At 42.7% G+C, this 26,159-nt stretch overlaps 3 protein-coding genes, 1 long non-coding RNA gene and 1 other non-coding gene across 11 annotated transcripts; 2 read left to right on the forward strand and 3 right to left on the reverse strand.

Moving 5' to 3' along the window:
* Window positions 1-2: 2 nt before the first annotated feature.
* On the reverse strand, window positions 3-12,486 carry LOC107225426 (mitochondrial uncoupling protein 2). 3 transcript variants are annotated; one of them, XM_046745745.1, is made up of 6 exons: window positions 12,370-12,486; window positions 3,217-3,724; window positions 3,010-3,131; window positions 1,988-2,097; window positions 891-1,115; window positions 3-783 (listed from the first exon to the last, which is right to left on the reverse strand). In XM_046745745.1, exons 2-6 carry the CDS (start codon window positions 3,334-3,336, stop codon window positions 398-400), a joined length of 963 nt encoding a protein of 320 aa, XP_046601701.1. In that variant the 5' UTR covers window positions 3,337-3,724; window positions 12,370-12,486; the 3' UTR covers window positions 3-397. The 3 variants fall into 3 exon arrangements, with proteins under 3 accessions (XP_046601701.1, XP_015521378.1, XP_015521379.1); XM_015665892.2 differs by lacking the exon at window positions 12,370-12,486 and adding an exon at window positions 6,548-6,695; XM_015665893.2 differs by lacking the exon at window positions 12,370-12,486 and adding an exon at window positions 4,689-4,711.
* Trnai-aau lies at window positions 8,742-8,815 on the reverse strand. Its single transcript has one exon. It is a non-coding gene; the product is annotated as a tRNA-Ile (tRNA).
* On the forward strand, window positions 10,553-13,335 carry LOC107225427 (ARL14 effector protein). 5 transcript variants are annotated; one of them, XM_015665895.2, is made up of 3 exons: window positions 10,553-10,777; window positions 12,535-12,803; window positions 12,902-13,335. In XM_015665895.2, exons 1-3 carry the CDS (start codon window positions 10,739-10,741, stop codon window positions 12,981-12,983), a joined length of 390 nt encoding a protein of 129 aa, XP_015521381.1. In that variant the 5' UTR covers window positions 10,553-10,738; the 3' UTR covers window positions 12,984-13,335. The 5 variants fall into 5 exon arrangements, with proteins under 5 accessions (XP_015521381.1, XP_046601703.1, XP_015521380.1 ...); XM_046745747.1 differs by lacking the exon at window positions 10,553-10,777 and adding an exon at window positions 11,814-11,941; XM_015665894.2 differs by lacking the exon at window positions 10,553-10,777 and adding an exon at window positions 11,948-12,211.
* Window positions 13,336-13,470: 135 nt separating this feature from the next.
* LOC107225438 (maspardin) lies at window positions 13,471-17,248 on the reverse strand. The gene is made up of 7 exons (XM_015665908.2): window positions 16,555-17,248; window positions 16,195-16,329; window positions 15,481-15,586; window positions 15,077-15,197; window positions 14,749-14,857; window positions 14,103-14,351; window positions 13,471-14,022 (listed from the first exon to the last, which is right to left on the reverse strand). Exons 1-7 carry the CDS (start codon window positions 16,651-16,653, stop codon window positions 13,960-13,962), a joined length of 882 nt encoding a protein of 293 aa, XP_015521394.1. The 5' UTR covers window positions 16,654-17,248; the 3' UTR covers window positions 13,471-13,959.
* On the forward strand, window positions 14,289-16,437 carry LOC124295497. The gene is made up of 4 exons (XR_006905451.1): window positions 14,289-14,382; window positions 15,042-15,436; window positions 15,630-15,822; window positions 16,197-16,437. It is a non-coding gene; the product is annotated as an uncharacterized LOC124295497 (long non-coding RNA).
* Window positions 17,249-26,159: the final 8,911 nt, after the last annotated feature.

The following is a 26,159-nucleotide window of genomic DNA, read 5'->3' on the forward strand; positions in this document are numbered from 1 at the left end:
ACTTCAATACATGCGATTTCGTTTATCAGGATAAATCCAAATAATACATCGATAATTATAACTGATAGTAACCACGGGCTGCTGTGTTTGAACGTTGCTGAAGCCTGAGGAAAAATAAGTCTTGAGGATCTTTCCTCAACATCGGTGGATTAAACTAAACTATAATTGAGTATTTGTCGAGCGATTACTCTTACACCACCGCTCCCTACCTACTGTTTACCATATGTATGTGTGTATAATATAGGTACATTTTTCCAGTTATTATCAAACTGGTCATATAGTATACGTGATATTCGAAAGAAGACAAGTCGCCTTGATAATTTCCTACAGCCTTGAACACAAAATAGACGAACAAAGAAAAATTAAAAAAACTGCTAATGTTTCGTGTGTATTCGTTTCAAACGCTGTCCCGTATGTTATTGACTTTGATTTTGATCTGCTCGTATGTGACCCAAAGAACAATGTTCCACGACACAAGACGGGCGAAACTCGGTACGAAGCCCTTGTAGAAGGCCATGGGGCCCTCCTGCGTGAACATTCGAACCGCTGCGTCGAGGGCTCCCTTGTATTCACCAGGAGCGCTGTTCATGTACCGCGTTTTTACGACGTCCACGGGGCTCGCTGCCAAGGTGGTGCAGAGACCAGCTGCCATAGCCGCTGTCAAATGACAGGGTATCCCGTCTCTGAGGATCCCAGAGTGTATGATCACATCCTTGATAACGTCGTAGCATACGATCTCGGCAACGTTGACGATGGCGTTCCGCGACATGTTCGGAAGTGTTCCTGTGAATAATGAGAGAGCCAAAGATAAGTGAAATGATTATCGTTGTTAGCTTCTCGCTGTAAGAACTCGAATGCCGGCGAGAAACGAAATTCCGATAGCTTCGCACCTTTCCACAGGCCTCGTGTTCCTTCTTTCAGCGCGATGCTCCTGTAGGCTTGCAGCGTCGACGTGTATCGAACTTGCCCAGTATTTGATCCCAGATTTCCGGCTTGAAGTCGGACCTTGACAACGTCGGTTGGCTGCGCAAAAAGTACCGCCAGTGCTCCAGTGGTGATGCCAGCCGCGACGCGAGTCCCTATGTTTAGGGAATCGCTCCGTCCGGCCTTCTTACCTGTTGAAAGTGAAAGAAATCTTACGTTACACTTGTTGAACTATTTCAATGAAACGAAGCTGACGATTTGAAAAATGAGTCTTGTCAAGTTCCAACGAGAGCTTGTTGATTTTTTTATCTTTTTTTTTTTTTTTTCAACTGTCAGCAGTTCGGTTTGGCTTAGAGTTCTGCACATCACTCGGGATTTTGAAATGAAAAAACCAGCACGTAGCTGGTGAACTTCTACGTTTCACTGATCTGCCTCTCTCTACCCTTCTTGCAATCCCGTACGTTGCATCGTGAATCTAGTTTTACACATTGCCGTACTTGAAATATTAATACGGTGGCGGTAAGAAGGCAACAGCGATCGCCGCACATTCCAGAGAGGTGCTCCCCTCGGATGCTGGTGTTATTTTTGGCTATTCGCAATCGTGCTCAAGAGCGGCCGATATCCTAGACAAACGGATCGTATTGCGCAGGGCAAAAAGTTTCAGAACACCTTTGTGGATCGTGAGGTGACGCTTGTAAGAATGCACAAAGGGAGCAGATACGCCGCGGTTACTACAAGACCAATTCAAACTCGGAACGACGGAAGAGCGTGGTGAAATGATTTTGAGCGATCGATCGGTCGCTGAACGACGATTTCATTGTCAGCAAGTGGGTTCTGTAGCGGAACAACTTTACAGATCAACAACTCTTCCGTCATTCCCCTGCAATTTCGTACCGGACGTTTGACAACAACTTATTCTCGAAATTTTATTCGCTTGTCACTTTGCCGTAGGTATGATACAGCTGTATCGTTTATCAACATAAACTCATAAGGTTAGTATGCGCGCTGATATGATGCGTTAGTTACGTAATCAATTATGTGAGTGTGTTTTTTTTTGAAGTACCGTCGATGATTCCAGCGTAGAAAGACTTGACGGTGTCGTAGAGGCCCAATCGAACACTTGCAAAACACATCTGTCGCTGTAGACCGGCGGAAAGACCTCCGTACAGGCTCCTGCAACCACCCTCGCTCAAACTGACGCTCTAAACTCTAACAATTCGCACCTCGTGCGGTTGCCCTTCACATGCCGCCAATACTTCACAATGTTTATCAACTCTACTATCGATTCCATCCGGCGTGCAATTCATAAATCATTAATTCAGATTATCATCATAACCGATACACCGAGATCTAGCTTTCATTTTTTATTCATTTATTCATTATGCAGAACATGGGTGCATACCTACGGTTGATTGTTCGAGGCAACTTAACAACATTAAAGTACCTACTAATGAATGTCTAACTAGGGGCAACTGATTGTGAGTGTCCCCTTAAAGGAGACGATACGTTGCCTCTACTATCTTCTGCGTTTAACGAGTTGCAGACACTCCGGCGCAGCTTTGCCAATCAAATTTTCTGTTACGTCAAACCGTTTTTACTTAATTGTAAGAAATTGAAGTTGAATAATCGTTTGCAGAATGTGGCAAGAAATGGCACTGCAAAAAAACTTGAATTTTTTTTTTTTTTTTTTTTTGCCATTTCTACTTTGCCACTAAGAGCCGTCTGTCATTTAATTTCCGTTCCGTAACTCGACGCGCAGTTATACTTGTTAAAAAAAACGTCAAACAAGTAAACAAATTAATTAATCATTCAAGTTGAATTTGTTGAATTAATGCCGACGGAAAGGTTACCAAACTGATAAACTGTCATTTGATTGTCCGTGTGACCCGTCTGTGTAAAAAAAAAACTGTAGGTTCTCTCACAATTGGCGCGTCAGACAGGTAAATGAGAATGTCCAGTATCGTCCTGACGTCATAGCGTGAAGTACAGAGGTAGTAATTAAACTAGGTGACGCTATGTCGCAACAGGACTATCGGAGAAACATAAAATTAGGTTTGAAAGTTTGTAGCTGTCGTAAAGCCGTACCTTGCTCCTTCGGTTCTTACGATGTTACCCATCGTCTGCAACAATCCTGGCTGTGCGGCTCTTACGGCAAGGACGGATCCTTCGGTCGATGCCAGTAACAAGGCTCGTCCTTCTCCTGCGATCTAGAAGTAACAATCGGTATTGGTCACAGCATGGAAATATATGAAACAGCTAGCGTGAAGTTGTGAAAAATCTGTCGATAGTAACCTGCATCCTGACTTTCGTCGTGTCCAGTGGAAAAGTAGCCAAGTCCGCCACGCAGGCTGCGGTTCCTGCCGTAAGTAGTTTCATGCCCAGAGACATGTCATTTTGCGCGTCTGGTTTCATATTCTTCGTATTTATTACAGACGTTTGTTACTGTTGAGATTGGATCGTTTGTGATCGGTATTGCCCTTGATACTTTTGCCTTTCGAATTGTACCACGTACAGAGAAGTCGGAGTGATAAGGTCGACTACTTCAACGTTGATCCACCTCGACGATTAGTTAAAAGTTAGGTTAAATTTTATTTACACTATTTACAAGTCCGCCCGCGGGACCAACTCTTCAGATTCCCATTAATGTGTATTCCTTCGCACTCTCCTTCTTCGTTTCCTCGAGTTAGAAATTCTTCGGCTCAAATTCCCTGAAGTGGTCCGGATATGCGTGCAGCCCCTCTGTCCTCGGGCAATCGTGCTTCACTTCCCTGTCGTCGAGTTCTTTGTACATACTATTCTCCTGCAATTTGGAAGATTGAAGGAAATTATCACACAGTTTCGAGGCTTGAACGATAACAGTTGCCTTTATTAATTATAGTTAGCAGAGGATATTGCTTGTCGATCTAATATAATCAAGCGAACCCGCAACAAATTACTGGAAATAGATAATGACGAGAAAGCTCAGACGACGTTTTCAAGCAACGGCATGAGGTTAGATTTTAAATAACTTCGTGTGCAGTTGGATATGGGCCAATAAACTGTGCATGCTCCGTCACAATCGGGCCGGAGATATACCTATTATATACGCACTTATATAGAAACAACGTGACGACAATGATCGAGGGCTTCAAAATAGCAGCGTAATATGCGGTAGATCGTATAAGCCGAGGGTAATAGGACACGTGAGACATGTACTCGTTTCCATTTATAAAAACATGTAGTAAGTTCACTTGTGTGTAATGATCTAGATCGGTGCAAGTTATGCAGTGACATTCAGGATATTTACAGCCGCCCGTTGGTATTTATTACTCCGATTGTGAGTATAGATACTTCACAGAGAAATAATGAAAAGCATAAATTACTGTCGAGCCGTTGCACATATTGTGATTTGCTCAAGTCCATTTCCTGCCTTTGTTTACTAGTCCGCGCACTTTGAATCTCGCCGGATTTGTTACCGCGTCATCTTACACAACGTCTCGGGAGTCACCGATCGTTTTCGTTCGTACATACGGGGTGTTTCGGATTAACCGATAACGTCGAGACCTGTAGATGCAGGAGCAGGGTCAGGCGGGCCGTTCTGAGTCTTTGCAGTTCATTGCCGTTGTTCGACAAGTTGTAATCGATATTACAGATATGTTGTAGCGTTTAACGCGCACGAGGAAGGTTTTATTTGATAATATGTAACAAATAACGGGGTATCCTAATAAAAACAGGGTACCTCAGAAAACTCTGCGAGGTGTGTATAGAACTACGGATGCACTTACCGTAGAGTCTTACGAGTCACCCTTGTTCTGCACGGTGAGAAGCCCGTATTTCATTAGGACACGCCGATATCTATAACTGCCGTTTGCATAAATTTGCTAGAAAATGAGGGTAATGCGATATTGACATTTCGAACGGGAAATACGACTCGCATCAGATAAAAACTGTACGCTTGCACTACGCTGAAAGTTAAGTTTTCTCTTGGACTTACTTTCGTACCTATATTCACTTAATGTTATAAAGCTATCATTTGCGCAGGTCTGTATTAATCTTTCCCCCAGATTGATCCACAAATCTTGTACACTCACGATTGGCCCCAAATTTTGTTGCCGTGGCATATATGATTTCTCTATCTTCGATTGATTTGAGAGTCGAGGCTGTATACCTGCAATTGTAGTGTAGCACGTGTATCAATTTGGCGCAGCGTGAGAAAATTCGTGAAATAGAGAAGAATTTGCGCGACAAACCGGTAAAATCTTTTCATAACCAGGCAAAAACACGAGATGGAAATCGAAATAATATATTAATTATTTATGATACACTCGTCATTTATGACGCACATTCGACCCGAAATTTATTTCCGTCTACGTAACGGCATCGCGTGATCCTTGAACAGTACAGAGAAAAAAACCAATGACAGATCATGATTATTATCATTGTTATTATACTTTGAGAATATTTCTTTAAATTTATACAATTTAAAAGAAAATAAGCGCAGTGCACAGAGTTTGTTCGATTGTAATAACTAGTGTCGCAGGTAAAAATGTGTACCATGTAAAATACGCATTAGCAAATAACTTTGCATTTCAACAAAAAGCATCGTGTAGCGCTATCCCGCATCGGTTGGGACGTATTTCATACCCCTTCTTTCCAAGCGATTGGATATTTCTTTGTCACACGTTTCATTCGCGCGACGAAGGTTAAATAGCTATCATTTATCGCCTTTGGCATCGTACATGCACGCGTGTATATGTTTCGTTAGATATCTAAGGCAGGTATACAAGGTGTCGCGGAAAGCATTTTCCATGTTAGTTTGCATTGTTTGACTAGCGAGTTAGATGTATATAGGTAACCACACGTAACGGAACTTCGCAGCGGTGCGGTTTTACATAATCTTCGACCTCGGTATTCGAAAGTTCACCCAACCTTACAGAAAGCTATTCTATGAAAGTCTATATATCAGTAGTTTGAATAATTTCTGCTTGCCTTTGTATAAAATTGTGTCTGCACCGCGGTCCTGAATCATTGAAATTTAACCGAAACAAATCGATACCGCTCATACCTATATACAGCTGCATACCCTAGCCTTATGTCCTAGCCACCTACGCGCAATACGGAAAAGAAAACAAGAAGACTCGAGATGCTCGCGCACCACGCAGAGATACATTTTTCAATATTTGCCCGACCAATCGGAGAAGATGTTGGTCACATGAAAATTCGCTGAATTCGTTCGAAAATTATTTGCCGCATTACATAAATCAGATTACCACAGCAGAGCCGACTGCAACGATCATCCCACACTTTATATATATTAGTAAATCCACAGTGCTATTCTAGAGTGTCACGTTGCAGTTACAGTTCTCCGATTTTTAAATAGATTCGCGGATTGATAATACCAACAAACGATTATATGCACGAAATTCACTTTAAATGGAGTACGATTAACCTGGTTTATGCAGATGCTGAAAAATTAAAGAAAAATGTTGAAACTATTCAGATCGGTGGAAAAATATTTGCGATGCCATATATAAGTATAGAGTAAGCTGTGTATCTTGCCACATCTCGTACCCGAGATAAATCTAATCTAGATAAAACGCGTTTAGCACTCGGAGGAAAATATTCCCCGGCGATTTTTACTCACCAAGTTGACAGTGGGTGAATAACAACACTACTGAGCCGATCTTACGGCATACCCTTGCTTATATCGATGGCGCGGCCAATCAGCCGTTTCCGCCACTTGTCTCCAGCCAATGGGGAGCGGTGCACTCGCAGTGCTCACTTTTGATAGTGAGAAACTGCGCGTTTCCACGCGCAGATCGATACCTGCTCACCAGGCGGCAGGGGGACGATTCCGTACACATACAATGGTATCTGCACGCTGTCATATTTCGGGAGAAACCTGTCCATACCTATGTACATACATGCTCACGTGCGACTGCACATAGGTATGTGATGCCTGCTCATCTAGATGCAGGTGTTTCAAAACGCCCACTTTTCCGGCCAATAACGAGAAGCTTAGACCACAGCTTAAGACGGCCGGTTGAATGTGTTGATCCGGGTGTGATAATAATCGAAACACGGGGATCAAGCGACAGTCATTAAGCACGTTGTACACTTTGAATTATAATTAACCACCTGGCAAATGCATAAAAGATGGCCCTCTGCCAGGGTGAAGATGTGGCGCGACGCGTTTGTTCTCCTGATCCCTCGCATCGTTCGTGATTCAAAATTCATCGTCGAAAAGCTCTGAATGATGATGTGAAATTTGAATAATCCGACCCCCCCTTAATATCCTATCGTAGGTGCATGGCGTTAAATAGCTCCGGACTGTTAAAACCGGAGGGCCAACCGCATGCGTCTAGCCGACAGCCGACAGAGTTGCTCCTGGGACCAATATCTTATCTCTCGTTTAAATAGGCATAGGTATAGCTGTAGGAATGCTTGAAATTGCATACACATATTCACATAGCTGCATTATAGACGAAATACGTCTCGAGTGTAACGGCGACGCCTTGATCACCTATACAATTAGTAAATGTATACCGTTCGTTCGTCTTTTAAATTGAACCAAGTTCAAGTGTCTCGATCAATTGACCGTTGCGTATCGAGTCGGTAGGGCGGTGGAAATTTTACGAATGGCCTCACGTGCCGTCGCAGCGGGTAGGGTTCCGCTGATTTGGACGTTCGGAAACTTTGGCGTAGCGCTCAAATCTCAGAGACCAATCTGAGACCAAAATCCCGCAAACTATATGCAGCCGTGTTACTCTCAACGACGATAATATACGGGCATAGGACGATCTGAAGTTGACGAAACGGAAAGTTTTCAATTTTATAATCGTTTTCTGACCTAGGGCCAGACGTACAGTTTCCATTCTGTGGCTCGGGTAACCTCTCTTCGTCCGTTGTGGGGCCATCGAGCCGGCCCGATTTCGATGGAAAGTTTCGGAATACCTCGACGTTGCCTCTAGACCCGGAGTTCAGTCGTTACTACTGTAAGTTGTCTGATTTCTGAACCAATACCGTCGGACCGCTGAAAGATGTTATCACAAGACGCGATACTGTAAAATTTTTTTGGCGCAAACTCAGCTCATTAGTTAACCATACCATTTGTATGAGTATTTTCAATGTTGCCCTTCGACGGAAGTTGGTTATACCTCCACACGTGCTCGTGTGGGTGATGGAGGTGAGACGGTACGACCATTGCTTCTTGTTCGCGATGGGAGTAAAATTTACAGTGGTAAGACGGTAAAACCGGTCCTGCACCGCGTTAACTTGGAGCATATCGCTACGCAAAGATCCAAGTCGTACAATAATTGATAAGAATGTAAACACAACGAACGAGTCCCGTTTCCATTTCAATAGTTTTCTAGTCGTACTTTGGCACAATCTAACCGCACACTTATTCACGAGATATGCATACGTACAATGTATAATATACCTATACTAGGATAGGTACAGAGATATCGTGGCTTACCGATGTTTGTCGTGCCTAACGGACAGCTGACTACGCAGTAAACAATTCTGGCCCACAATAGTTATTTGAAATTGCGTGAGAACTGTACTTCGTTAGAGCGACTTATCCACCTTTGTCTGGTCGTCGCGCAGAGAGATATTCACTTGAAATTGACTCTAATCAAATGCCTAGACCTACTCGGTTAAGCAGCAGGTTCACTTGCACAAAGACTGTTATACCTGCAAGGAGCATTTGTGCGTGGATCGTTTTGCAGTCGCCGAATCGTATTTGCATTTTTATTTTTATCTTTTCGAACATTTGATCTCCAAATGTCTTGGCTGCGCCCATGATCGCGCGAAGGATTTCCGAAAGAAAAAAAAATTGGCCCATGAGGGGATCGAACCCGCGACCTTCGCGTTATTAGCACGACGCTCTAACCAACTGAGCTAATGGGCCAGTTGGAGTACGGAAATAATAATATAAAATCCAAGCAACTAAAAAAAAAAGTCGCTAAATTTGTGAATTGCTTACTCATACGTAACCGCGTATATTAATTATCATTCTGGCCGTCGTTTCATCAAGTATTAAATAATTTTTTCTATTTCGGGAACATGTATGCACCCATATTGTCTATTGGAGAAAATGAATTTTCGAGAGTAATTACCGCGAAGTAGAAGCCTGCGCGTATATGTAGTTATTTGTTTACGATTGTTCAATAGCGAAGCCACGTGGCATTGATTTCCGTGTTCAGTTTTACGTCGCTGTCATCAAAATACGCTCAAATTACGACTATTGTAGCGTAGCAGATGTGCAGGTAAATTTTTGCAAAATCCTCAATTTTACTTTATGATTGTGCTTGTAAACAAATATTAAGTTATCCTAGTCCTATTTATAGGAAAATGCATTTTAATAATGTTCAATTTTTGTGACTGCCTGTGTAGAATCAAATGATGAGCTGAATATGTCAACGTGTTATGGGTAGAACGAAAGTAGAACCGAAAGAGTGCTTTGTATAGTCTGGTATATATTTTTTAAAGCTACTACGCTTACATAATGACTATGATCTTGAAATAGCTGAAACGGTTATGTCGCAATTCATTCGACGCGTTCAAAGTACTACAAGACGTCATTACCCTATTAGAATAAATCGGTGAATAATCATCAATCCACGAAACAAGTGTCAAGTCCATGACCGTGTATGATTTTACATGATAAGCTTAAGACAACATCTTTGTCAAAGGAGAAGAAATCAGAAGCCAAGAGGCTGCTGAAGAAGAATATATGAAATAAGCAAAGTAATTGATTTCCATGCGAGTATCACTTTCACTTCAAACAGATACGTATTCGCTGGCAGCTATATGGGAATAAAGATTTATGTTGCGAATGTCATGATACTAATGCATAATGCACCGATACTCGTTAAGTTTTTCTCTTCTCGTGTCAAACAAGATCCGTTACTTTGTCCCAGGCTCTGTACAGGTACCTGAAATCCGTCTCAACTCGTCACGTGACGAATGCGCCAGTTGGTGGATTGGGCGAGAGATGTCGCTCGTGCTGAATATTTGTAGGTACGCTTGGATCGAGAAACTTCAGGTACTGTCCTTCGGCTATGCTTTCAAAAAGAGTAGACCAATTCAGCGTTACAACTTGAAGAGCAGTATCTGAATAGCCTGAGAAATGGTTCGTCGTTACATCGCACAGCTTCTATAGATTGGTATATACCTTTGGGTATCTGTATATTCACCGCTGTGGGACTCGATGGGAGATTCGCACGATACGCTGTACCTCAACGATCATTGGGATTTCAAAGGCAAGGAGTAACATCTTAGGCGTAAAGTAACACTGCGTAAAGTTCCTCGCATGTAAACAAAATTTGAATTGATCCGTTTCGAACAATTTATGACCTATCATCTCAACGCGACGTAGAAAGTATCATAAATGTTTGTAAATTGTAGATTTTGAAAGAAGTTTACCACAAATGTTCAAGTCTTTGTTCTCTCTCCTTTTATGAGCTTCTCCGTGAGAGTTATGTTGAAAAAAAAATCGGTTTGACTTTTGGGTAGATAGGGAAAGATTGTATCAAGGGAGTCGGCAATTTTGAATCTGTCATAGTGTCACCTTTATTTTGAAAGGTTTTCTCTCTAAACCGCGTATCGACAATCCATAACCTAGAAATTCCGTGTCGCCAGAAGCTGCACGCAGCGATTGCCGTGGTGTACGGAGCACAGAAGTCGCCACTGTCGCTGTACGGCTTGACAGACGTGATCATCGGCTTGGAAAAATCTCGAAAATTGTGTCCCCTGTCGTTTTTATCTGCTAGATAGTTCGTTTCACTTGAGCTTATTTAAATCACCACGGCAAACGGTGTCTTGAACAAAGATGACTGATGAGCGGCCCATGTCAGCATATATGGAGAGAGTAAGTTCTTTCGCCTCAGTTTCAATCGATGTTTATTGTATTCCAGTTTTGATGTTCCTTTTTTTTCCTTTTTTTTCTTCACAGATCTAATGTCAAGCTAATTTGGCAGTAGGATGTAATTAATTTTATTTGCTGTGCATGCAATCGGAAAAAGTTCTTCTCTACTTGTTTCAAACAAAAAGATTTTATTTCAATATGAAACTTTCGAGTAGGATTATTTAATTCAATCGAAATTTATTTCAAACCAATAAGTTTATGGCTTTGAGCAAAAAGACTTTCTCATAGGTTTATATTCAAATAGAACTATTTTCTGGATGTAATGGGCCGTGATTTGTTTTCAGCCTTATTGAAAATATAAATAAATTTTCTTTGGACTCACACCGTGTTTTCATATATTGATCTTGATATCAAAGTTGCGTTGCCGTCTACGTATAATTATAGGTAATTTGATATCCAAGATCACATTTTCGATCACAAGCATCTTATTTTATTCTGGAATTTCGCATGCTAGTATAATTGGATATTTTGATAGTAACACCGTTGGAGTTAGAAGTATGAAAATTCTCGTCAATTTGGTTTAGCACTTATCCGTCAACTGTTTTACCAACAGTTTTCAAACCGAATAAATATAGTGAATTTTTGCAATGTGCAACGTTGTAGGGAAATTTATCACACGAGGATTTAAGATTCCTATTTTTCCGAAAAAGAATACCTATCTGTCGAACGAAATGAAATGTCATCTCACATTCGTCTCGGAACTATATCTACGTATTAGTTAGACCAAAGCCACGAAGTAATTGCTGCTTCGAATACGTAGAGATGTAATAAGTTGCCATTTGTGCGGCTCGTAATTGTCATTTCAGAAGTGAGAATAAATACGGCCAACGGATAGACATATAACTGTACCGACAAAAGATTATTGGATACACCATAAAATCTTGATCGAACATCCGCTATCCTAAGCGCGCGTAATCTTGGCTTGGAAAAAATATGGCGGTCCGCTTGTGCCAATCGAATGCGAGGCTTACTCGTCCACGAGACACCGCGAGCATGCCTGAGCTTGCCTGTTATCTGTTGGTTACGTCAAGCGTAACACGTGATTCACGTATATTGTCGATGCTGACAAAATGCGGTTACGCCGAGCGACAGTTGATCATTCGCACGGTGCGGTATATCGCCTACTCTAACAAATTATAGGATTGATTATTGGTACTTGTAAAACAGAGTCGAATGTCGGGCCGAGAGGCGGACAGGCCCGTTGTGTTGCACTAGCCTGTTGGCGGTATTCTATCGCGGTAGAGGAATAAAAAAAAAAAAAAAAAAAACACGAAGATGACCGAGACATCCTCCAAATACAACCATGCATACAAGCGATGCATCGATTATCCGGAAAGTTCTACGGAGAATCTTAGTTTGTTCGATGATTGGGACGAGGTTATTCCAATATTGTTATTTATAATATGATTATAAATCGTTTCGAATGCCCAGACGATTTTTTCCTCGCAAATGTTTTTCACCGTCCACTTCTACTGCGCACATCGAGTACCTAATCAATATTACGTGAGCTTGACAATACACTGCGCAATACATACCTGCATGAAATCCTTGCGTAAGACCGTTCGTCGATGGTGCCAGTCAGTGTTCCGAAAAACTTTTCAATTGAAAAAATAGATCAGATCTTGAACGACTAGTAGTATCGCGGCAAAAAAAGGCCGAGCCGAGTTGTTGTTTACACTATTGTTGTTATCATTTTTCAGAGAACTCGATCGGCTAAAAAGGCTGCGCTGTCCCTGGAGAACGGTGTCCAATCATTTTTAAAATACTTCGACCCCGAGAGAAGCGAACGGGAAAAACGCAAGCTTAACCGTCGACTCTATCCCGGAGCTAAGAAACACGTTTTGTACGATGAAAAAGGGATTTTCTTCCAAACTGGGGAAGATCTGTGCGATTGTTTGGAACGCAGTTGCCTTGGATGTCACTTCCCGTGTCCTAAATGCAAATCTACCAAGTGTGGACACGAGTGCAGGCAAGGCTCTATACACTTGAATGCAAATTACATTGGCTGACACAGCGATATTTTAATTCTTTGTTATGACATAAAAACGCTCGTCACCTCATTTCCAGGTCAAACAGAAAATGGGCTTACGAATCGATTGAAAATGAAGGAAGCGATGTCGTCATCAGGAATCCAGTTTTGAAAGATTGAGTTATTCAACGCTGCAATCTGACATAAGGCCGGCTTACATACGATATTCTCGTATACATTTTCGTTCGCAACAATTTATCATTTGTCATACGACACTTTTGTCAACTTTACCTAATTCTTCTTTCTGCCTGTTCGCCCTCGCGAGTTTCCAACTTTTTTTTTTATCACGAATAATTTGTGAATAATTTGTTTTAAGTCCAGAATCACTATACCGTAGCAAATATGCATACCGATCGATGTTTCCATCTAACTCATATCGACAGGTATGTGACGCAAATGACGATTAATTTTGATGGCAAGACAATTGAATAAAATTTGTTCGTTTTATCCGCGATCAAAACAATTGTATTAAGAATATATAATTTTTATAGTGATAAACTATATGTGTATATTATACATTTATATATAAATAAATATATATATATATATATATATATATATATATATATATATATATATATATATCTATTTTTTTTCACAGTAGAGCTGATATACCAAATGCGTTTACTGGCATAATACGGTGAATACAAATAATTTCAAACATATTGCACGTAACAAATAACTTTCAAGTTCTGCTCTCGCGACATGTATCTTGCGTGATAAATGATGTTTAAGCTTCTATCGAGAACAAAACGTTTCCCTCTGACGGCCCAATTATCGACGCCACGCCACCTTTACGTACACACGCCTGCATACGGCGTTATAATATTCGTAATCTTGCGTGTGACGATTTACCATGGCAGCCGTAGTCTTACAATCAATGGCCAACTCATATCTCGCCATCGTTATGCAACGTATTATCAAAAACAGCAATAATCTGATGTGTCAACTTTATCAAGACATATTATCACTTTATGTTTCTTCCAAGTGTCGTCGTACGGAAAAACGGTAGGTACTTGGCTGCGCATCATTCTTCTCCACTGTTGTCTTGACATCTTCCCGTAATATTTTGATCGTTTTCCCAATTTCCGAATATCTAGACCTTCCCGTATCTCTCCGCAGCATCGTATTCGGTATTGTTGAATTGTCTTAAATGGATCTGTGGACAAATATCGTACCATCGTCAAACAGACGTAAAGAATCAAATCTCAAATTAGCGCTGATGCTATTTTTCTTTACTTGGAGGTGTAGATTGACTTCTGGCGATCGGCTAAGGTATGGAAAGTTCCCTCCGCTCTTAAGGTGGGCAAGTTTAGCGTTTGGATAACATTTGTAAGTCTCTTCCCTGACTACGTTCGACAACGCGTACTCGTCGAATACGTCGATTATTGTTATCGGGAGATGTGATATTTTTTGTGGCTGGACGTAGCAGCTGACGCAGTTCATTGTTAGGCGAGAGGCCAACTCCGGCTGGGTCAAGCTTTCCAACTGCAAGGATCAATTCAAGGATAAGTAATCTGTACACCCTAAATTTGAATCAGTGAAAATCCACCAATTCCCAGTTACAAGTATATCGCGGGAAACATTCAATGCACATACCTACACTGATGATTCAGTGACTTTTCACCGATATTCCACTGATTTTCAGTATACAGACACTGTTTTTGTTTTCCAGTGGTTTGCTTATAACTGGGTATTAGTGGATTTATAACACTGATTCAAACATAGAGAGTACTATTACCGAACCACCTGTACCGCTCATCCGCCACTCGATTAAAACACTTGTCATGAAATTATTCTCAAGTACTCGACTTGATTGAAAAGCACATATTTTTCTATTCACTATGCAACTCTTTAAAAATGATGCCTATAAAAGCATACGGACCCGTTCGACCATGAAATCAATGGCGTCAACGATCTCTGGGTCGGCCTTTTGAGCAGCGAAGTTTCCCATCACCATTTTCTTCAGTACTAGAGAAGGCAGTATCCAAAATCTGTAATGCAAGGAAAACCAAACGCGTTAGATACAATTGGCGGATTCAAGGATTGCGCTATTTTGATATAGATTTTCATCAATGCCTGAAGGCGCGGGCGGGCAGGGGGACGTGTCATTGCTTAATGTATCAGAAAAGGCACAATCGTACATGACCTTGGTAATTATCTGCTTTCACGTTGTAGGTTGAACCTGCACTTCGATTCAATATCTAACTTACACGGCAGCAGAATCGTTATAGCTGAATACAGATGTGTCCGTGAAGGTGTTACACAGGACCATGGACTGGACTCGTGGGCAATGAGAATTGACTTCTGCAAATTTTTGCGCGAGGAAACCACCTAGATATGAAAACAAAAATCTGTATTGCGGCAGCATGATTATTTCGTAGTCATATGTTTATGATCCGGTTCGTATTTATTCGTCGAGTTGTCTGGCAATAATAATATGCTCGTATACAGATGGGTGGAAGTAACATGAAAGGAATGCAGTCTCTGGTTGGATAAAAAAATACAGCGAGTAGATAACAAGAAATTGGGGCTGGGCGCCAAGACGTTATCGTGAATAAAAATACAAAGAGGTCAGACTCTATTCCATCGAACTTAAAATTGCGATTCTGCTTACCGAGAGACGCTCCGTACAAATGTACTCTGTCGAGTTCCATGTAATCGAGGAGTTTTCTGAAACCTTCGCACCATTCTTTCACGTTCCAATACACCGGTGGTTCCGCCTATGAGAGAAATAAATAATGTTATAACGATTCTTTCCCATAGGCTGATGAAGTCGTTGGAAATATTGTGGTAATATGCAATGATTGACATTGCGTGTTGGATTGTAAATAACATATGTGTACGTATCGCCGTTGGATTGGTTTTCGCGATAATTTTACACGCATGGATGTGTGCGTTCTTACATTCAGGCGATTGAGGTGACGTTTCGAATATCAGTGAAGACCTTTCTGCGCTGGTGAGAGAAACGTTCCTAAACTATCAATTTCTGTATGAAATACTTATATCATATGCCTGGCAGTCATATTTTTGTAACAATAAAATACGACGAGCTTTTTCATTAGATTTATTGTAATAGATATTCAGCCTTGAATTATATCAATGTTGCTGCATCCGTGATAAATGAATATTCACAGCGAAAAAAAAAACTTCCAAAATTGCCTACAAAACGCAAAACAGGATGACGACCTGTTATCTTCGAGTTGCCTTTAAATATCTATCTGCAATATTTATCATCAGAAATGAATTGAATGAATATGTTCGGTACACTGTAAACATTATATTATATCCGTCGTGTCATCGGTTTTGTGTTCATTGTTTGTAAACTTACAGCGATAACGCGATATCCTTTGGCGGCCAATCCCATGATTTGCTTGAAGAAAATATCCGCAGTTCCGCTGACCGGGGGAAGACAGATTAATGGACATCTCACAGTTTTTGGCCCCGAATCGTAGACCTTCCATCCCTGAAATATGAAAAAAGCAAAATATCTTAACTGTCCGAACACTTGTTTGTCAAGCTGAAGCAAAAGATTTGATACACACCCGCCATTAATGATTAAATAGTTTTAAAAGAGTCATGATTTCAATGCACGTTCGAAAATACATCCTGCAAGTATGGCCGTTTCATTAATGGATAAACACCCATTTACGTGTGTACGTGTATAACGTATGTGCAAGCAGGTACTTACCTTCGTACCGTCCGAATCGACAACAATTTTTCTTAGAGGGATCGAACTGCGAAAGCTCAGGTATTCCTGGGATTGCGACAGCTCGCTGATGCAAGCCATATTATAAACCGTCGTCTCAATACTACTGCGAGAACGACGAGCGGGAAATGAATAGGCGCTTGCGATGCAGGTGAACAATTATGTGGCAACGGAATGTAGTTCACCGACTCACAGAATAGGCCAAGTTCTTTTGGGAGTCGGCCACTTCCATAATCACTGTCAGTACTGTACACTTGACCCACTCGTGAGATTGCGAACTCGTGTGGTCACAGCGAATCATTTACGACGACAACAACTACACAAAGACGCTGACGACGCGCGTGTGAGGAATATCCCTGTTTTCGACGTTACTTCGAGGGAAATCGCTTCAGCTAACCTTTGCTCGTCTATTCGAGTGTGGCTAACTTCCATAGGGAAAGTCCTGGAATGAGCTTGTAATTGAAAATGTTGATATTTTTCGGAAACCCTTGTGACGAAACTGCACTTGGATAGCTTCAGAAAATGAACGATCGTGGTTGCCTCGAATAACGGCAGACTCGACCGTACGATACGTTTTCCATCTTTATCTCACGCTTTCAACTGGTCGATACTCTCTCCTACGTGCAAAATTATACCAGGGCGCATGCGCGGAAGCGATAGCACCGTCGACAGATGTGCAGAGTTCAAAACCCCGGCGATTGGGCATGGCGTGCGACAATAATCAACTGAATCCCGATTCTAACCAAGTCGGTCCACCACGTGTATCTGTGGCCAGGCATAAACATGGCGCATTCAAGTTTATCGTTAACATCGTGCAACAAGTGCTCAGACATGGCGGAGGAATTTCTGAAACAAAACTGTATTACGCTGCCTGGTTTTTCCTGCAGCTACGGTCGATAGCGCAGGGATTGCGACCAACCGTTGGACGGTAATGGCCAAGAAAAATCCCGACCGATGTCAAATAGGTTTGTACAACCGACGTACACGGCGGCGCCCGTAGACGCATCTAGCTCGATCAAACAGAAATTGGATCAAAGGTTTCGTTGAGGGAGCCGTCCTGTTTTCATAAAATGGACATGTCACCAGTCTTTCACTAATATAGATAGCCGCAACGAAAAATACTGACAAATATCGACGAGAGCATCAACGTAATCCTACCTTCGGTGTGCCGTAGAAATTAATAGCATATACCCATCGGGGAGCGAGAACCAATTCTCAAGCGTACAAGTGAATTGAAAGATGGAAAACTATCATCCCTTCTCGGGCAAAGTTGGAATTATTTCCGAGAAATCCCTTGGCCCTCGTTTCTGACCATTCCAGGCGTCGTATATATATATATATATATATATATATGTAGTCGACTTGTTTTCTCCTTGTGCGGTGTGAAAGCTTCGCGAGCATGCGCGCAGGTGTCCAGCAGCTTCCATATCGCGGAGGCTGTAGGAGCGTAGAGGGTTCGGTGGTAGGGATGTATTAGCGAACCTGCCACTCACGCCCGCCTGCGGAAAGCGGGTGTGCAGGTTGATTTTTTCATCCCTGACACACCGAGCTGGAATTCGTTTAATTTCGCTACGGAGCGAATAGAATTTCACCCTGTTTCGATAATTGATGGATGGGATCGTGCGGGGAACTCGCGTATTGCTTTGCCCCTTTGCCGAACCCACCACTGCCCCTGTTTATTTAGTACCGATGTATACATTTATCTACCTATGCCCGCTCGTCGCAATAAAAGTCTTCCAGACATCTTCATTATTATACCTTGTACGCGACATTTACGTTATTCGCATCAACGGCGTGATACGTACACTTATTATCTCGAGCGATCTGTATCGAATACCTTAGACACTGCCTATTCTCGAATCTCTCTCTGCAAACTCCTTGATTGGCTCTCGAGACTGTAGTCAGAGATTATTTTTTCACTCACCAAATCTGAAAACCCGTGCGTAACCGCCTTAATAATAAATCGGCGGATTATTCTCTCCAAGCAATTATTGCACATCACTATAACGAGAGCTGATCGGCCTAAATCTTTCACAAGATAAATATAATTGACGTAAGTGTTGCAGTTTGTACAGTATGTAAGCAATGTAAAAATCCACGCTACTGGTTAATCGAGTTCTGAAATGCGTTGATTGTCGCATATCGAAAGTAATCGTGTACTCGTCAAACGATTGTAGAGTTGAGCTGCTCCGCTATACTGATAGAATTTCAACACCATTTCTGGCGCTACTTATCAAATAGGTGGAATAAGCGAGATAATGTTTGTTCGTTCATCTGATACGACCAAAAATATGTGATTGTACGCTTGGTACTGCACATATATACATCTGCGTGGCAGCTATACACAGCCTTGTACAGGATACGTCTGGTGTCCGGAGTCTGGATAACCATTAATCTTGCACTGTACAATTACGATTCTTGATGCCGATCGACGACACCTCCCTATTCATCGGGGTAATTAATGAATCAGCGACGATATACTTCACCGTGTCCAATTTAATAACGGTTCTCCACTTTGCACGATGTGCCCTACAGCTTTAGAGAAAATTATTTGACAATGGTAACGAAAGAGCTGTTACGATATTTAAAACAAGGCGAGGTACCCGCCCAAAGTCAGATTCGATCGTCCAGCGTTAACACGTCAGGCTGCCACATGGGTTGTAGTATGTTCGAGTAAAATGATTCGTAAAGTAGACTTGTAGGCCCGGTCAACTGATGGTTGGAAAAATTTGAGCCGAAGCTCGCAAGTTCTTCGAAAACATTGTCTGCAATTACGTTGTGGTCTATCGCGTATCGCGTACCTACGCGGATGGAAACTAAACTGATGCTGATAGAAAACGTCGCGGCTTACCGTTCTGTTCGCAATCCCAAGGCTGGTGATCGTAAAGAAAATTACTTGCGGTTGCCGCTATTCATCCGGGTCGTCGGAAAATACTTCGATTCACTTTGCAATAATCCTCGCCGCACTGAGCCATTGTCGGTGCGTTTGAAAACATAAGCAATTGGTTCGAAAGACTACGGCGTATGCACCCCTTGCTCTCTGTACCGGTGAATAAACGACGTCATTTCACACACATGGGGGGTGTTGTTGATTGCAGCTGTACCGAATGTGATGAGAAAACGCGCCGAGTAGGTACACGATTAGCTCCTTGACCCTCGCCGAACCCGTTACGGCACTATGTTAAAATGAAAATCACTACCGAGGAAGCGACGCTCTGGAGAATATCTCTCATTGTCGGATCTGGAGGGATGAGACGGAAGGAGCACCTCCGATTGTTTCTTACCGAGCCGCGCAAGCCACAGCATCTTCCGCACCTCGAATACGGAAGTGTCAAGCTGGTATTTCCGGTTGATTCGGCCCGCTAACGAGCGACACACCGCAAAAAGGGAAGACTGCAGGCGCGAGTGTTGTTTCGCCGCGAGGGTTGCGGGATCGGGAGGGTAGTTTGAACCGAGAGTTCATTGTTGAGCCGTTCGACCGTACCAGCCAATCTGCTCATCTCAATTTACACAATAATGGATCGCCTCGACAATGTGATTTTGTCACTTCGTCTCCGCGCGGCCGCTTAAATAGCAAAGTTGTTGCCAAATTAGTCGAAAACCGTTGCCTGCGGAGTCCCGGAGAGCCCCCTTAGTGCTCCAGTGCATACACCTATAATATGCTTCACAGCCTCCGTAATTGTGTCTGCAAAAGCGTGATGCCCCAAATGTTCCTAGATTATCATGGATTAATCAAGTTTCCGATACTTTCTTTCCTAAACCGCACTCAGTCTTTTTCTCTCTATTCAATATGAGTCTTTCAAGCCGTTTTCCACTTACTTGACGCTCGTTTGACCCAGCTCACCCGTCTGCCGATATAAAATATGTTACACCGCGGTAACTCCTTCGACAACAAGTAGGTAACATCTATTCGCGGTAATAGAAAATAAATGACCATTTTATGTCATGCGTCGGAAAAAAAAGTACTATTTGGTCATGGCAAAAGTCCGTACCTACGTGGATATATCGTTGCTTGCCCGCTGCATTATAGAACGACGTGGATATAAATATGTGTGGCAAAGCGTTGTGGACCGCAATTAAAAATCTTACAACACACCGAGATACCTACCAATCGATTCGCGAATAGAAAATACTTACCTGTCTTTTACGACCAGTTTATCAATTAGCTGTTTTCTATACGACACTTATATACATACAATTTATACGAACGTTCACCGCAGGGCGTCAAGGTATGCGCATTACTCTGGGTATGCACTTTTATGCATTAAAATTTACCTACCATGTTGAGTATAGTCACGGTATATACGCACTTCAAATAATTTACGAGGTCCAATGACTATCTTTGAAAACCGTGTATAATTGCGACGAGGGTCTTGATTGGCCTTCGTCAGATTTTAGCTCTATGTTGCGAGTATAGGTGAAACTGAAAGTGACATTTCCCAGAAGGTTAACTAAAACCGTCCCTCACGTCGCTGCCCGTTCGAAGGCTCTGCCTGACTCGAAGTTTCATGCGCAGACAAGCCGAGTAGGTACACATTCTCTCTTATTGTGGAAATTTTTTTCGCGTGCCCGTACTGGTGAATTTCTACGCGGCTTGCGATACACAGGTATCCGACTATAATACGATAATGAGGAACTTATTGAACAAATAGCAGATTTGTGTTCCTTGGAAACTAGAGCTTCGATTTACAGCATTACGATTCCATGATAGTTACCATAGGTTTGGGATTTTCAAATCTCAGATTACGGGACTGCCGGGAGTTTCTTAAGCCTGAAATGAACATTTTGAGATCCCCGGTTGGAACCTATACATTAACTTAACACACATGTATGCGCGTGTATCCGTCTGTCCCGCATTCGTTTCCTTTATGCGATACACACACCAAACATTGGATGTATGTAACAACAACCCGATACACGTGCACCCACACCGTATAGCCTCGGTTCTTAATTTCTCTATGCTTTTTTTCTCACTAATTTTTTATGTGCTTCCAATATTTTACGACCCGTTCTCTGGTTCGAAAACCTTCGCGGCACGACCCTCTCCGAACCCCACGTGGGCTGGCCGTTGATGTTATAGAAAAGCCTGCTACGGCATTTAGGCACGACGTAGTAACCGCAGCATGGAATTATGATGCTTCTTTGGAATTTATCTGGAAATACACTCCAACCCCGTTCACAGGCGATCCAACGACAGCCACAAAGGGGTCAGCTGTGTAGAATTGGGCATGGCTGGATAACGCTCTCGGTGCATTACGTATTGAACACGCTTAAATAATCGCATTACTCGTCATACCCGAACCCCGTACTGTTAATGCGTGTAACCCGTTGCTACGATAATTCAGACACGCATTACTCAAGTTACACTTGCTTGTACCCAACGCTGAACTCAGCCCCGATATTGCCCGTATGTAAAATGTTGTCAACCGAATTTCTCTGTTTGAATTTCTCTTCTATCGTCTTAAACATTTGATCACTGCCGCATTTCAACGGGTACGCTTTATACATCTTCGAACCATGCGCCTACGTTCGCGCATGAACGTACATTAGTTACAGACACTGTAAGAAGCGAACCCATGCATGATTTCTTTCATACCCACTGTCATCCACCGAATTGCCACCTATAAACAGCTTTCTCATTTTTCATTCAAATTATAACTTCTATACCCATAAAACTTTTCGTGCACACTGAACCGTAAAGATACTACTCACCTTTCGGTCTACTCACAATGTTCAGTTGCTTGCAATCACTGTTACAGCAGTATTTCAATTAGTTGCCACTCCCCATTGTTTGCCTAGCTATTTTGTAAACGTTAATCTTCAATCATACTTTACATTAAATCCTCATGCTTTCTATGGTTTTTGAATCTTGCAATTGCCAATTTCTTTTCACACGGCTTCTGAATTCCAATCGGTACTTAACATTACATGAATTCAGTTGTAAGATCCGAATGTGAACGTAATATTAGTTGTCCCTCTTATTAGGGAACGTTTCGCTCCATGCAGGGTATTATTAATGAACGCCATTACTCCCCTCCGCCATTCTCTCGCTCCGCTAATCGCAAGCGGTCGAAAACATTGACAATTTCATACAGACGGTATACTCGGGTCGGCGTGTTTATCGAATATTGATAGAAGAACGAATAAGGCTAGGTGTATCCTCGCCGGTCGGGTTTGAAGACGTTCACGGAGAGCGAGCATGAGAATTGTCAATCGAGGTGCTAAGAAACAAGAAGACGAGCGTCGCTTTTCTCCCCGTTCCGTCGATACCACACAAACGATCGCCGCCTGTATACAAGGAGGAAAAAACGGTGTACGTGCACACCTGTAGCTGATGCTGCCCGCTGTAGGCGCGGCTATGCAAACATCCTCGTGTCTTTGGTGAAGACCGACCGTTCCACCACCGGTGCGACTAGTTAAATCCGCTTAAATGTAGGTAGGTGTACCTACGTGTGGGTATTATACACACGGACGTAACGTATACGCTACACATACGTGCATTCACCTCTGTGTGCACGTCTAGTACATCAGGAATACATATGCCGGTGGTTAACATACCTGGTACCTAAATACCTCATGGATCGCGCGACCAGAGGTGTCGCTGGAAAGGTATGAAATGCCAATATTTTACATAGGTACGTGTAGTACGAGCGTGAGTCGATAGGCACAGACGCGGCATATGTGCGAAATCAAATAACCAATGCCAGGAATTTCGAACCAAACCCGCATCAACTGCGTCGTTATGCCTGCACGTCGTTGTTACAAAGAAAATTACGCTAGTGAATATCCGCGTGATCTTGGAATTCGATTACTTCGCTGGATTTCATTTTTCATCAATTCCCTCGTAACCCCTTGCAGTGTATAGAATAACCACAATATACCTGGCCGGAGCGCAGCATATGGCTTTCACTAGAAAGAATGAATTAACGGTCCATGGTCTAATCAGCAATTCGGAGTACCCGGCTTCCCGTTGCTGTTGGAATTTTTGAAACGAACTTTCATAAGTTGAAAAAAAAGTTGACAGTAAGCCGAAGCGTAAAGTCAAAAAAATTGTTCGTCTCACCGGCCTCCATATCCACAAATCCCCCAGCCCGTCGTAACTGAGGTTAAGAAATAATTCTTCAGTGCAAGACAATGTTGTCGATTCGTTAAGTTCGTTGCAAATATTGACGTCAATGTTTAAACGATGTATTTCGTACCGTATCCAAGGCATAAGGTACCCGGCTGAATTCATAGAATTTGCACTTGAATTTGCAGCTCCGTGCGCTGGTCGACCTGCCCACTCCTTCGAGTCTCGCACGTGCTGCAATTAGGAGTAATTTTCGCGGCAAGTTGGCCGGTCGCCATCTTCGTACACGTGGGGTGACTCCGCTGAATGCCAGTGTACCAACCCATACGTAAGCGTGATTGCTCAGCATGTGAGAGTTCTGGGAAACGGCTTGTCCAATGTGAATCGGATGAATCGGATGGCGCAACGTGGAAATCATTGTTAACCAGTTCTCGTCTTCGAAATTTGATTCAAGAAAACTTCCGGTGTACAATCTCACCGGTACACGCATACGTGTCGGCAAGCCTCGTACTGTAACATACGTGCAGCACTAAACGGCCGGGTGAAGAAGGGAGAGCGGATAGGAGAGCGTTGCACGGTCCTTTCTCAACCCGAAGTTGACCACTGCACCTTGAAGGAAGGAGCAGACCCTGCACTCGTGCAGTGGAGCGGTAGAGATGGTGGCGCGATGCAGCGAGCGAGATATGCCAGCGAGTTCGAGGTGCTGGCTTCGAGATCAAACAGCCGTTCGGGTGTTAACGACTTCTTCGCGAAGAACCGAAGCACTAAAGTTTAATGCAGTTTACCGGTATGGCGGTATATATACACCTCGTATACTCGCGCCACCGTCCATCCCTCGCCTTCTCCTCCGTTCTGTCTCGTTTCTCGAGTATATCCTGCAATCATTTTTCTTTGAACACGTCCGCCATTTTCCGTACCCCGCATTTATCGCAACTGCATATTCCTACATCTCCGCAAATACTCGTAATACTTCCACTTACTTACTTACAATAATCGGGCAAGAACGAAAAAAAAAGAAAATAAAACGGACGATTACACCGTATTTGCGACGACGATGACTCGGACGCGATACGCTGCTTGCCTGTGCGACAACGTTACGTTATTATCTGTTTGTTGGATACCGTGTGAAATCATTCAAGTTTTACGGTGATAAACTGGTTCATATGTCGGTTGGAGATCACGAAAAAGACTCTCTCAGCAGCTCTCTCTCTCTCTCTCGCTTCAGAATCGAACCATCGAGTCATCGGCGAATGACTCGAAAATTTAAATATCAGCAAGGCTACTTACAATTATTTTCGCACACGTGATTAGATCGTAGTCTTCGCATTATCCGCTATTATATGTTTGTTCGTCATTCGTGCACCGTCAAGTCGGTAGGTCATTTATTACGATGTGTCCTAACTCTGCAGACAATGAGACAATGAGGAATTCATTTTCTTCAAGTAATCGGTTGGTGGAAGCTGCATGTGTTTGTGGTCCTCTACATCCGTTGAGAGTTTAACCCTTTACGGCTATAGCATATTTCTAAATTCTACACCGATTTCAAAAGTCAATCGAGCTTCCCGAAGTTCCAAGTATTCTGTTTTGATAAACGATACTAGGATCCCCATAAGCGGCATGGATCTTCCATGACGTCCTTCAACGATTGACATAACGGTATAATTTCACGTCGTTCGCCATTTTCTCAGCGACCAGAGACATCGAATCAACCGCATAACCCGCACCAATGATCACTGAATACAAATGATATAATCCCGTGATCATGGACGACACGGCAATTAACAAATTCTCGAGATAATCAACAATAACGTATATAAATTTTAATTATTTATTTAAAAACGAACTAGCAACGTGCACCTGCCTACTTCCGTCCGTCGGTGCTCTCGACGATACATCGTAATACAGTTACCGAGAGGATCGACTGAGGTTTGAATAAAAGATCTAGCTATACGTATATCCCGGGTGTAATTAGTGGCTATTTCAATATTCGACAAGACGACAACGTGTGAATTGAATAGAACGGCTTTACGTTGCATAATCACGCCCCCCACGGCACGGGTATATGTCGTATGTACATTATATACATTATATATACATGTTATTAATGCCGAATGATGAAAGAATGAACAGTATCGGCAATTATGAGCTCCGCGTGGTATGTGAATCGGTGAATGTCTTTGATACTTAACAGTCACGTCGAATCGTGCGAAAACGACGCGTGAATCGCGCTAATCGCGCGTGACTAGCGGGGTTTCGTGGCTTTTACGGTATCTGCAGAGGCACCTCTTGCACCTACGGGCGACCGTTCCGATTCGTCCCCTGGTATCACGTGGCGCCGGGTGCCGGCCAATTGCCGGTCTCTTATTCCGGCTCTGTGACCCCGAAGAACCCGGCGCGATATCGCAATCTTTCGAGTAGAATTCATCCGTGCACGTTGAAGCTGGCGTCTGGAAAAAAATTTCTCTCGTTTCATGGAATTTCACGAGGGTCGAGGTACGGTCGTCGTTAGGGTTATTTA

This window comes from Neodiprion lecontei, chromosome 7, assembly GCF_021901455.1.
Source record: "Neodiprion lecontei isolate iyNeoLeco1 chromosome 7, iyNeoLeco1.1, whole genome shotgun sequence".
In the NCBI taxonomy this organism is placed as follows: domain Eukaryota; kingdom Metazoa; phylum Arthropoda; class Insecta; order Hymenoptera; family Diprionidae; genus Neodiprion; species Neodiprion lecontei.

Coding starts and splice junctions, on each gene's coding strand:
- LOC107225426 (XM_046745745.1), bottom strand. CDS start 3,336: ATGAAACCAGACGCGCAAAATGACATGTCTCTGGGCATGAAACTACTT. Junction 3,132..3,216: donor CGACGAAAGTCAGGATGCAG/GTTACTATCGAC, acceptor TGTTACTTCTAG/ATCGCAGGAGAAGGACGAGC. Junction 784..890: donor AACACGAGGCCTGTGGAAAG/GTGCGAAGCTAT, acceptor CATTATTCACAG/GAACACTTCCGAACATGTCG.
- LOC107225427 (XM_046745747.1), top strand. CDS start 11,828: ATGCCTGAGCTTGCCTGTTATCTGTTGGTTACGTCAAGCGTAACACGT. Junction 11,942..12,534: donor GACAGTTGATCATTCGCACG/GTGCGGTATATC, acceptor ATCATTTTTCAG/AGAACTCGATCGGCTAAAAA. Junction 12,804..12,901: donor AAGTGTGGACACGAGTGCAG/GCAAGGCTCTAT, acceptor CCTCATTTCCAG/GTCAAACAGAAAATGGGCTT.
- LOC107225438 (XM_015665908.2), bottom strand. CDS start 16,653: ATGGCTTGCATCAGCGAGCTGTCGCAATCCCAGGAATACCTGAGCTTT. Junction 15,587..16,194: donor AAGGATATCGCGTTATCGCT/GTAAGTTTACAA, acceptor TTTCTCTCATAG/GCGGAACCACCGGTGTATTG. Junction 14,023..14,102: donor AAGTCAATCTACACCTCCAA/GTAAAGAAAAAT, acceptor ATTTGTCCACAG/ATCCATTTAAGACAATTCAA.